This window comes from Eschrichtius robustus, chromosome 12, assembly GCF_028021215.1.
Source record: "Eschrichtius robustus isolate mEscRob2 chromosome 12, mEscRob2.pri, whole genome shotgun sequence".
NCBI lineage: Eukaryota > Metazoa > Chordata > Mammalia > Artiodactyla > Eschrichtiidae > Eschrichtius > Eschrichtius robustus.
The window spans coordinates 65,019,035-65,031,568 of NC_090835.1; the positions used below are offsets into that span (position 1 = coordinate 65,019,035).

General features: G+C 36.5%; 1 protein-coding gene across 3 annotated transcripts in view; it reads left to right on the forward strand.

Moving 5' to 3' along the window:
- COL21A1 (collagen type XXI alpha 1 chain) overlaps positions 1 to 12,534 on the forward strand; it is a 176,049-nt gene that overhangs the window by 122,233 nt on the left and 41,282 nt on the right. For 2 of the 3 annotated variants that reach the window (XM_068558595.1, XM_068558593.1), the window contains one exon: positions 5,444 to 5,497. The exons of the other annotated variant lie outside the window; for it this stretch is intronic. In XM_068558595.1, coding sequence (XP_068414696.1) covers positions 5,444 to 5,497 — 54 coding nt within the window. The remainder of the gene's footprint in view (positions 1 to 5,443; positions 5,498 to 12,534) is intronic. 3 annotated transcript variants of the gene reach the window in all.

The window sequence follows — 12,534 nt, forward strand, 5'->3', positions numbered from 1 at the left end:
CAATAAAAATAAATACATAGATGAGAAGGAAAAAGACATGAATATATAATTCTCAAAACCAAAAAGATGTAAAATGGCTCTTGAATGTATGAAGATGTTCAACTTCACTCATAATAAGAGAAATACAAATTGAAACCATGCCAAGATACAATTACCTACCCATTAGGTTGGCAAAAGTTCAAAAGCTTGATAGTACAGTCTGCTTGGCAAGGCTGTGAGTAAACAGGCATTTTCATACATTGCTGGAAGCAAAGCAAAATAGTACAACCCTTACAGGGATATGTGACAATAATTGTGCCAGGCAGAACTGAAAGTGGCCACCACCTCCTGGTGCTCCAGCTTTTTCATAAACCCCTACCTTTGAGTGTGCCCAGGACCTATGACTTGCTTCTAATCAACAGATGTCCCTCCTATAATGATGTTACATTATGAAAAGCTCCACTTAGAGCCTGCTTGCTCTGGGGAATTTCCTTGCTGTCTTGATGAAGTAAGTAGCCATTGGTGGCAATGAAACAAATTCTGCCAACAAAGTGAGTGAATGTGGACGAAGATACTTCTGCAGTCAAGCCTCTAGATGAGAACACAGCCCAGCAGACCTCCCAATTAGCACCTTATAAGACCCTACACAGAGAACTCAGTAAAGCCATGCCCAGACTTCTGGCCCCAGAAATTATGAAATAATCAATATGTGTTGTTTCAAGTAGTTAAAAAATAATTCACTCTGCCTAAATTATAATGCCAAACCATAGCAGTACAAATTAAAAAATAACATTATTTGAAAATAGTGTATCCTGAAACAAATCGTAAGAGTAAAGAACCATTAAAACTCCCATTCTTTGGTGGCAGCAGACTAGCTAACTTTTCTGGATCTCTCCTTCTGTTTCTAGAGCTGTGCAAGGCACTTTCACAAAGGCTCTTATTTTATTTTCCTAAAAAAGAAATCTATGAAGTTGGGAATATCAATGTCATTTTGACATTAAGATCAGATTAAGAGCAATTAAAGAATTTACCCCAAAGCGCACAGTCAGTTACATGGCAGAGCCTGAATTCCGGGCCTGGTTTGTGTGATTCCCTTTATGCATGATGCTTTCCAAACTTCTTGTCTGTTTATTTGGTCAGCCAGGAGAAGCTTCCCCAGTCTTACATCTTCAATATATTCTCTGTCATGCTAGAGATGTGTTTACGTACTAAGGATAAACCATGCAGTAAGAGCAAAGTCAAATTGAAGTATTTAATAACAAAGTAAGGATCTTCTTCCAAATTAAATTATATTTTAATGGTCACACACCTTCCACCAGATTTTGAGGATTGCAATGGCCACAAACTAAATTAATCCGCATTCTTTTATTTTTTTGTGGGTGAGTACCAAAGACCACCACATGAAAGGAAATACACAAGCAATGCAAGTTTCACATCTCTGTTTCGGGTTAAATTTGCTTTTTAAAAATAACTGGTTTCTTGTGGAATAAATCATCTTTGACATTAGCTGCAGAGATGGGATTGAGGAATAATGTTAGCATGACATTTTCTCAATTATCTTATATCAAGAAGGAATTAGTAATAGAATAGCAAAATGATAAATTAGAGGTAGAGACATGCTATATGCCTTTTTTTCCACCAGCCAAACATACTGGTTTATACCAGGATCTCCAGGTCATAAAAGCAATCAAGTGATCAGATTAAGTTCTGGTTACAGTATTGAATTTCATATACTAGTTGTGTATCACACTGGATAATTTTGTGGAAAATGACTAAGCAGAAATCATCCTTTCGTGTCCCAATGAAACATTATTAAAAGAATGAAGAGAACATTCCTAGGTAAAGATTACTGGCCATCATCTTGTTGTAATTACACTGCATAATCTTCCAACAGCATATGCAATAGCCCTATCCGCAAATGTTTTTCCCATTTCCTTTATCTTCTCAAAATCGAGTATTTAAGAATAAATCATCCATTCCTCCCTCCTTGATGTGCTCCAATGGTTGTAAAGCAGGGAACATAGTCTTACCTATAGTCGTATATTGTGTTCAGCACTATTTTAAGTATTCTGGGAGATTAAAAAACAAACAAACAAACCTCATATAGGATGTGTTTCTTGCCTTTAAAGAATGTGCAAGCCAGGAAAACAGTTCCTACATAGAGACACCTGCTGAACAATCTGGCCATTGTAAAACTCAGTACCAAGTGTAAAGCCATACAAAACCACTGTGGTTCCACAGAAAGGGGTGGGTGAGGGCAGAAAGGGTGTGGAGTCTCTTTCTTAAGATCTGGGCTAGATCAGTGGTTCTCAAAGTGTCGTTGCAAGACCAGCAGTATCAGCACCTCCTGGAAATGTGTTAGAAATGAATATTCTTGGAATTCACCCCAGAATACTGAATTAGAAAGTCTGAAATGGGGTCCGCCATCTGCAGTTTACCAAACACTCCAGGTGATTCTGATGCAGCTAGAGTTGGAGAATCACTGCTGTATATTATAAAGAGTAGATGCTGTTTTATTCATACGATTCTGTATCATTCTGATTATCTGTCCTAACAAGAAGCAGAAAGAATAAGAAGAAATTAAATTCTCAAATAATTGTGGAACTCCATTATGGATATATGTTGCTGATGGTTACTTTTTAAAAAAAAAATCTCCTAATTAGAATAAAATATCAAGACTGGGTTAATGGTCACAAAAGTAAAAGGAGAGATCTTTACCAACCAAAGTAGCTATGTAATCCCAAATTAGTTGTTTCTGCTGTTGGACAAGTCTCCTCCCGCCTTTAATTTATATACAGATGATCTAAGCTACAGATCTGCTTAAGTATGACAGTACCTGGAGGTGAGAGAATTTAAGCGACCTAATGACTTACAACTCTGCCATCGTTCTCAAATCATCAGAATTAGCTGTTCACATAAATTTCTGGGCCCCGCCATCCAGAGTTTCTGACTCAATAGGTCTGCAGCAAGGCCTGAAAGTTTGCATTTTGAAGTTCCCAAGTGAGGCGAAGCTGATCTGGCTGGGGTGGGGACCATCCTTGAGAACCACTGACACGGGTGATTCCACCTGATGTTATCAAATTGGTCCCGCTGTTCACCACTTACAAAGTCAATACTCATAAAATGTTGGTAGAGAGGAAAGTTGCCTTTAATCAGAATGCCAGCAATCTGGGGAGATGATGGACTCAGTGTCCTCCCAAAAACCACCTCCGAAGATTCTGCTCAGCCATGAAAGCTTTTTAAGGGAAACAGGAAGTAATCTCAGTTAATCATTGGGCTAGGGGCTCAGAGTGGTTGCCAGCCCCCACTGTATGCCAGCTTGAGTGCAGACTTGTCAACTCCTCGTGATCTTTCTTTAGATCCTATCTTGTTCACACAGTGTGTGAGATTACTGAATGGGAAGCTAGGGAAAAGTTCTGGTCATCCGTTAATTACTTATTCTTCATTTCTACTTCTTTGATCTACGGAAAGAACCAACAAGTTAGGCGAAGTATTATGTGATCTAAAGATTTGAAAGGTGTGCTAGGGCCAGAGATGAGTAAAGCACAGGGGTGCCTGGTGTAAGGTTAGTGTCAAGACAAAGGGGTGCCCCCTGCAGAAAGCTCTTTCCTGCAAAGAGTTTTTTCCTGCCCAAAGCTGCTTACACTGACTATTGCTGTGAGTGTCGAGTTCAGGATTGTTATTGTATAATTTCCCTCTGGCATTAGGACCTGCCATAGCCCTTTTCTCTAATCGTTTAGGCTTTTTAACTTGTGGCTTTTGTGAATCTAACATCCATCTCTGTTTCTCTGATATTTTCATAAGATTTTCTGTAGAACCGTTGGGTAGGCAGGACCTCCCTGCCCTCTAGTTTGGTTGATTTACAGGAAAACATTATCCTTTTCCTCTTCTATCCTCAACTGTCATCTAGTGTTTGTAAATAAAATTGGAACAGATGAAATATTTGGCTTTAGCTGGTATTTCACTGTGCCAATGAATTGCAAGAATTCATAAAAGTGGGGCAAGCAGTGTTTATATAATGTGATATGGCTGGATTTTTTTTTTTTTCTAAGGGCTGATTTTGTTAGTCAAGTATTATTGGTTCTTCCCTCTGTGGTTCATTTTGTACAATTTGGGGAGTTCATTAGAATATGAAACTATGGAAAATGGTGTTGGCATATGCTTCAGCACATGTATTCTGAGACCTTTTCCCCCTTAAACTTATTTTGACTCAGGTATTTGAGTTATTTACAAGAAAAATATTTTCATTTTTGTTTTACTTTCTCTCTTGCTCTCATGTAGGATGAAATGTACTCTCTGGTACAATGCCAAGTGTGGCACAATTGTTTGCAGAGAACTTTGCTTGTTAAGATGTAATACTTTGCTGAGAAGACACACAGCATCAAGGCTCTTGATGACTGATAGGTTTCAAAAAGTCTAAATGTTTGAGGATGTGTGTGTGGTGTGTGTCTGTGTCTATTTCAAGGGACTCTCCCCAACTGCTCTTTATTTTCGTCCAGGCATTTTAATAGCTGTATTGATCTGTGGATATTATACATTTTAGGATTAAATTCAGCTAATACTTATTGTTTTAGTAAGCATAGTGTCAGATACGTTTTTACATGCTAGCAATTGATTCATTTGGGAAAAACTTATAGCGTTCCAGACAGTGGGTGTAAAATAAGGTGCATAAATAATTTGAGAAGAGTAATTTAAAGATATATAACTGAAAACTATTATAATTTGAACAGCTACTTAAAATACACATTTTAGATGTTTATTTTAAATAGATACTGGATTACAGTGCCAAATAATTTCAAGTAATAACCTATAAATAGCTGCATTCTTAATGAAAGTTTTCTTTTGATTTTAAAATGCAACTCTTGAGAGGCAAGGTCACATTATGTCCGACAGGTGAAAAATTTTAAAGTAAAAATAAAAATAGATATGAAAAAGACTGATATAAATGTGATATAAGTCACATTTACTTTGAAGAGAAGCATAATCCTATTCTCATAAGAAGGAGTATATAAGTACCCCAGTTATTTTATAACAACTCAATTATCTGCTGTCATGTATAGATTTGATATTTATATAGTCACCTTATGAATTTCAGAATGAGTTATCTGATGTCAGGAAAAGTTGATATCAATAATCCAGACAACAAGGACCTACTGCATAGCACAGGGAACTATATTCAATAACTTGTAATAAACTATAATGGAAAAGAACCTGAAAAAAATATACATAAAACTGAATATATATGTATAACTGAATCACTTTGCTGCACACCTGAAACTAACACAACATTGTAAATCAACTATACTTCAATTTTTAAAAAAAGAAAGGAAAGAAAAGAAAATAATACAGAAGTAATTTTTGTTTTTGTTTATATTTAATATGCTTTAGTATGTAATGTCACATATTATTATTTTAGTGAGCATATGTGCAAATGGAATTCTCTCTTTCTTTTTATCATTAAAAGGGAGAAGCAGGACCTCCAGGTGCTCCAGGGCAGGATGGATCACGGGGTGAGCCTGTGAGTACCTTCTCAATTCAGTTCTAAAGGATGACATCCTTCTCTTGTCATGAAATCCTTTGACTATTTAAGTTCTCCTCCCAGATGGCCTATGCTTGTTCAGTGACTTCCAGACTAGGATTGTAGAAGCTCTTTGTGGAATACTGTAAAATATTATAGTATTCAATCCGCTTTTACAAACTGGGAAGAGTTTTGCTAGCAGGAAATTTACGTGATGAGTCTAAATCACAAAGTTCTAAAAAAAGACAAGCACAGTGCTGAGGCAAGGAATCATGGCAGTAGGATAGTGGAGGTTATTTAGATACAATCTCTCCTCCTAAACCAGCAGATAGAAAACTGGGAGTTACTGAGTGAGACTTTATCCCCTCTCCCACCCCACCCCATCAGCTCAGAGAAGGCAAGAAAGGATCCCTTATTCCTTTTTCTCTGACTCCTCTGTCTTTCCTGCTGAATGGTGGAGAGGAAGCCAGGTTTGCTGTGCCAGGAGATGTACTCTGTTAGGAAAGTAATTAGTAGATTATGTGTCTAAAGTTTGCCCATGTTATCTGTATATAATTGTTCTGGGCTGCACTCTCTTCCAATTCAGAACATATAGCATTATGTTATTCTGTTATTTTGACAATTAATGAAAACTTGGTTGTTAGTAATATATCTCATGAAGATTGATCTTTACCATTTGTGAAAAAGCTTTGAAAACAGGAAAAAAAAAAGAAAATTTATATATTTGGTGATGCAAAGAAATGAAGACTCTTGTGTTGTGTGTGCATGCTGGTTTTAAGTGTTTGTAATGAATGTTTTGGCCCCACTAAAAAGGATATATTTATTTGTTCTATAATGTGGCAGCCAAGAAAATTAGTGGTGCTTAAGTTGGAAGGATCAACACTCTTAGAAAAATGCTTTAAAGCTAATCAAACGCAGCTTATAGTAGCCAGATGGTGATTCATTCCTGCATGCAGATTGATAAATATGAACACTAACTCTTAGAATTCAAATTGAGGACAAAGGATGTATTTCATTGGGAAATGATTACATTGCTTTAAAGTACAATTACATGTACATGCCTGTGCTTTGAAATTTAAAGGCTGGTATTGGTCAATCCTAAGAGTAATTTAGTCCTTAGGGTAATTTACATTCTAAGTGACAAATGATACCCTGTTGACTTCAATCCAGGTGATAAACTCAGTTCTAACACTTGCTGGATTTATTAGAATTGGTTTCAACTGTGTATCACTGTGTTTAAGGATTATAATCTTTTAGTCATTCATTCAACAAGCATTTACTGTCTGCTTTGTGCCAGACATTATATTAATTGAGGAGAAAATGTAGATGAATTTGTCACAGTCCTGCCCTCAGGAGTCAGATGAGCCAATAGATGCAAACATCGTATAAATGTTATAGAGGGAGGTGCGGGATGGGGGTGGAGGAGGCTTGCAAAGTTGTAGGAGATGTATATGATGCTAAATGAGTTTTGGGGCATCATTGAAAAGGATGCATTCTTCTTGTTTAATAACCATTTATTGAGATATGATTCACATACTACTGTATAAAATTTACCTATTTAAAAAGTATAAGGATACATTCTTAAGCAAGATGTTCTCTTAGCCAAATTGTGGAGTATAAATAGGAGTTGTCTTCTTGTTTGCCCCCTAAGGCAGGAACCTGTAACATGTTCCAAAATATAGAAATGAAAGAAATCGTGATACTTTGGGAAAACTGAAATTAGTTCAAATTGCTTAGGATAGATGGAGGGGATGAGATAGAAATACTAGATGAGGTTGCAGGGGTAGGGAGAGGCCAAATCAAGAAAGGCCTTGTATGTCTGTGCTATTTGGACTTAAATCTGAGAGTAATCGGAGGCATTCAAAGGTTCTAAGTAGGGAAGTGAGGTGTTCAGATTTAGAAAGTTTTAGAGAGGTCACTTGACAGCAGAAAAGAGAATGGGTAAAGGGGGACAGAGGTGGAGGGCAGAGCCCAGCAGCAGGTCAGCTGAGCCCTGCCACCTCCAACTCCAGCTAAGGCAAGAATATTCAGAGTTGGGAGAGAGAGAGTGGGACTGATCTGAAATGAACTAAAAAAGCATCAGCAGAGCTCAGGGATCGATTGGATGTGGGTAACATGAAAAAGGATGACTCTCAAAGTCTTGCTGTGTGGATGGAGGCACAGGAAGACCAAGCAATAAACAAGAAATAGAGCAAGAAGAATTAATTTCGTCTGGGGAGGTGATCCTATGATATCTTCACATGGGACAATAGCAAAGGCATTCAAATAAGAGGCCTATACTTTGCATCCTTAGAGTAGACATGGAAACATGGGGACTAATATAGTTCCAATAAGAAATAGTGGGTCAGATTCAAGACAGTTTTAAAAGAATTTCTGTGAATACTAGGTGTAGTAGGTTGAAAAGTGTTCCCCCACCAGGATATCAGATCCTAATAACTAAAACTGATAAATGTTATCATATTTGAACAAAGGGTATTTGCAGGTGTGATTAAATTAAGGGTCTTGGGGAGATTATCCTGGCTTGTCTGAAGGGAGGCTGATCTAATCAGTTGAAAGTCCTTAAGAGTAGAACTGAGGTTTCTCAGAGGAGGCAGTGAAATTGGAGTGATGTGGCCGCAAGCCAAGGAATGCTGGCAGAAGGCAGAAAAGGCAAGGGATGGATTCTCCCCTAGAGCTTCTGGGGGGAGTACAGATTTCCATCCTCCAGAACTGTGAGAGAATAACATTCTGTTGCTTTAAGCTACCAAGTTTCTGGTAAATTTTTTACAGAAGCCATGGTAGATGAATACACTGGGCTTCTCATCTAGTCTAATCTTTAACAATCATTTATGTAATGAATCTATGTAAAAAGCCTGTGAGTCCTACTGATACATATCAAACTCTTTGTAGCACATGTGTTGATCAAAAATATTTGGGCTTAAAGCAAGTAGATAAGCAGGTTTAAATGACAATTTGGTTAAAAGTGAGACTCCTCAATCACTAATATTTTCTGATTCATCAGTTTGTTAAACTGTCATATGTTTTGCAAAACTTCTTTTGTCCACTTCATATTTTTCTACATCTTTGCATTATTCTATTTAGTAACTTTTAGCCCATATGTCTTCTCTGTACTATTATTCATCATATTGCAAAATTGGAACAACTTAAATGTCTGATACTTAATGTATTATGTATGTAAACCGTCATGTAAAAATATAATACTCTATGAATATATATAAATAAGTTAGGATCTACATGGCAAACATGTGGTTTAATCATGTTTTGGTTACTTTGCTTATTTCCAGCCATGTTGCTTTTTGATGTCTGTTATGTGCCATTTTTTGCTTGTCTGTGTTTTATTTTCTCCTGTGAGCATGTTATTGTTTTTGTAATACATTATTTAAAAATTAAGACCTGGCTTTTGAGTGTTGTGCAGTGTTTCTTTGTTTTTCAAACATATTAAGCTTGGCAGACTGCATTTCCATTTTTGTGCCAAGGAATGGAGAACCATCAGATTGCTCCAAGGAATGCTCAGTTGTTGGAAATGTGTTCCTAACTTGCAAAATCATTCTGATTTTACCTTGTGCAGTTAGGTGGATGGGGAGACAGGGCAATACAGGAGAAGCAGCACACCAAATTTACTCATAGTTGAAAAACAATAACTGCACACATTCATTTTTGACCAAATCAGCTTTTCGACCAAATTATCATATTGAACAGCTACTTGGCTTTGGCCAGTGTTTGTTGACCAAGTTACCTGAACTGTCATCATTTCCCCTGATGTTCATCATAGCTGTTCTATGCTGGTCCAAGCCCGATGACGTCCTGTGTTTAGTGTAGCATTTCTTCTCAGGCGTCTGATCCATCAGATCCCTAGTTTTCTGATCACCAGCCTGCCCACTGTGCACAGGGCATGATGACTCATGGTGAAGACTTGTAGGCAGGACTTGGGTTCTACTCTTGGAGCTGAGATCCCTGGAGCCCCATGAAGAGAGAAAGGATGCCACATTTCCTGGACCTACAGAGGTGGTGAGCACATCTTTCTTAGTTAAGGATGCCTTAAGTCATTTTATTTTGGACACTTTTGCTGTATCATTTTTCCAGGGATGCAGATGTGAGGATCACTGTACTGTATTTGAGGACATTGGCTCATAGAGGCTTTTGTTTCCTTTTCCTCATGCCTTTCAAATTCTTTCAAATTCTTTAGAAAGGCATGCCTTTCTAAACCACATCTTACGCTTGTCTTTATGGTGTGTGTTAGCTGCTGAGGCAGTTCAAGTCATCATTTAGTTAAGAGACAAGTAGATCTTTTGTTTAATTACCTTTTCTATGGATCGATTATGTGACATGCCATGTTATGCATAGAGGTCAAAGGCATAAAATCCTCGGGGGAAGTTAATGTTGACTTGCTGTGGTGGTTTCCCACGTGGAATAATCCACTTTGTTATACTAGCTTTGTGGAGGTGTCTTTATTTACCCACTTCACTGTACTTTTTTATTTCGATTGAGGAGAAAGGTAGGAGGAAAAAGCCCCACTAGTTGTGATGCTGTTCTTATTTGATTTGCAATTGTATGGCAAGCTTTTTAAAGTCGGTACATGTTTGTAAGATTTTTTTTCCCACTCCTCTTTCAGGAACCAGGAGGGGCACATCCTCCGTATGTGTTGAGTGAAAGAACCTTAACCTGATATCTGCCATTAGGAATTTCATATGGCACTTAGTGTGAAGCCAGCCCACATTTAACAACTAAGAAAATTTGGAAAATTCAATTGTATTTATTTTTGTAATAATGCTAGTTCCAGGGTTATGTTTTAAAACCTGATTGAGAATAACTCTTAGACTGCATTTTGAATTGAACAACGCAAATGTCCAGTTTATCTACAGGAGTGACTACATTTGTAAGCAATATCTACAACTTTTTGGTCTCCCAAAGCTTGGCATTTGGCATTGTCATGACTGCAAAAATATTATATCTTTTTCCTTAACCTTACTAAGCAACTGTTGGCCCATTATCTGTACAAATTAATCAAGTCCCACTAGGTTTACTTATGGATGTTTCTTTTATACCATGAATGATTTTATTGATATAGTAAAACCAGACCACTATCAAATGACTTTAAAAAGCAACATCATGGATTTTAAATTTAGAAGCTCTGTGCCTATGGTACTGATCATTTTTTTACTGTTGTTCTGAAGAAATCTTTTTATCTGTGATGATTGTAAGACCATTAATAAGCATCAAAAGAATACTTATATGAATCTTCTTTATTCATTTCTTTGTTATTTGAAAGAGGCTTTATTGAACCTTGAAATGACAAGAGGAATTAATTCAATCAAACGTATGAAATGATGCATGATTAATTCTCAGAACGGGTGACATATCCTCCAAGTCAATAGAATGTCATTGCTGCTTCCAGGGGCTCTGTGTTCCCGTTGGCGTGGGGATTGATGACGCCCATCTCTGTTTTGAAGAGAGTGGGTGAGAGGAAAATTGGTACAAGATATTGAGTCTAGATTTCAAGCTTTTAGGACTTCGACTTTAAAATTATGTTCTGTAGTCATATGGGGGCCAGGGGTGGTTTTGCACACTTTCATTAAAAACCTTTGGTATAAGGTCCTTATACGATATTCTTGAATTAGTCCAAATACGTTCTCCATTTTCAAAACATGAAAATACAGAATTAACAAAACAGTGTTTTTCAAGACAAGGCATATTTTATTTTAATACTCTGTTCATGATCCATATAGATGGCTGTGTTAGCAGGTGAAATGAGAAAGTTTTGCACTCAATCTACTTTCATGAGTGTGGAAATTATGTTTTTTTATATGATTTGATTAATGTACCCTTTGGTAACTAGATTGTTTCATTCTAAAGATCTCTTTCTTGGTTTTTATGTTTAAAAAATATTTTCAAAATGCTTCAGTGTGTACCACTCTGAACACTACACAAATGTTTGATGCCTTTGAAAGTTGACACCAGAAAATCACTGATGTTCTAGGTGTGTTTAAGTGATGTAAAAACACAGATGGGGAATTTCTGGGAAAGAGCACTTGAAAATTTTTGCTTATATCAAAATACATTTTTATTTCTGAGAATCAGGGAGGCATCTAATAATTAGGTAACTGATTGCCAATAGTTCTAGATACTTAGATATCTATAAAATGATTTTTGTAACTTTGAATACTGAACTGAAGTGTTCCATTGTTTGAAGTAGAAATAGTTAAGTCATAGTTAGGTGTGTTACTCGGTTTTAATTTTGTTTCTTTAAAAGATTATGGCTTTGAAATGCTTTTGGCAAAGATACACACTTTGGGGGTTGTAGAAAAAAAAAAACATGGTACGTTTTAACAAAAAATTATATTAATCATGAGTAGACTAGTATTTATGAATACATTCCAGAAGTCCTGTAGTACTGTAATGGTTCACAATGAATTTAATCCAACAGAAATTATCAACACGAGATATTAGAATATAAATTTCTTTTAGTAACTAATTAGAACATAGGCACTAGACTTTTTCAATGAAAATATTTCTTGCAAATGAAGTATAAAGAGTAATTTGATGAACTAAAATTAAAATTAAACCAGGGGAAAGGAGTTGAATGATGATTTATTTGTTCTAAGAACTACGAATAATTTCTTTGTTGTGATAGAATTTTCTTCCTTTCTGCTGTCTACATAAAAAGAAGGCACTTACTTGGTGGATTTAGGTGAAATGTGAAGAACTTCTGAACAATGTATCTCAAAAAACGGATTGAAACCGCCAGTAGAGAGCTTTGAAATTGTTGCAGATTCTTATTGAGATTAGTCAGGTGCTAATATTTGCTGAACAATCACAGAATGTACAACATTGTACCAGGTGGTTTTGGATGGGACATTTATTCTCCAGTTAGGGAAGTAGAAAATTCACTCAAGAAACGTACTGTACAGAGGTGTATATCAAATTCCTACAGTGGATTAAGACTCTTAAAAGCCATTAAAGACAAGTAAAGTTAATCATGAAAGTCAGACTACTAAGATTTTTGATGAAGGTTTAAAGACTGGTAGGAAAATGAACTG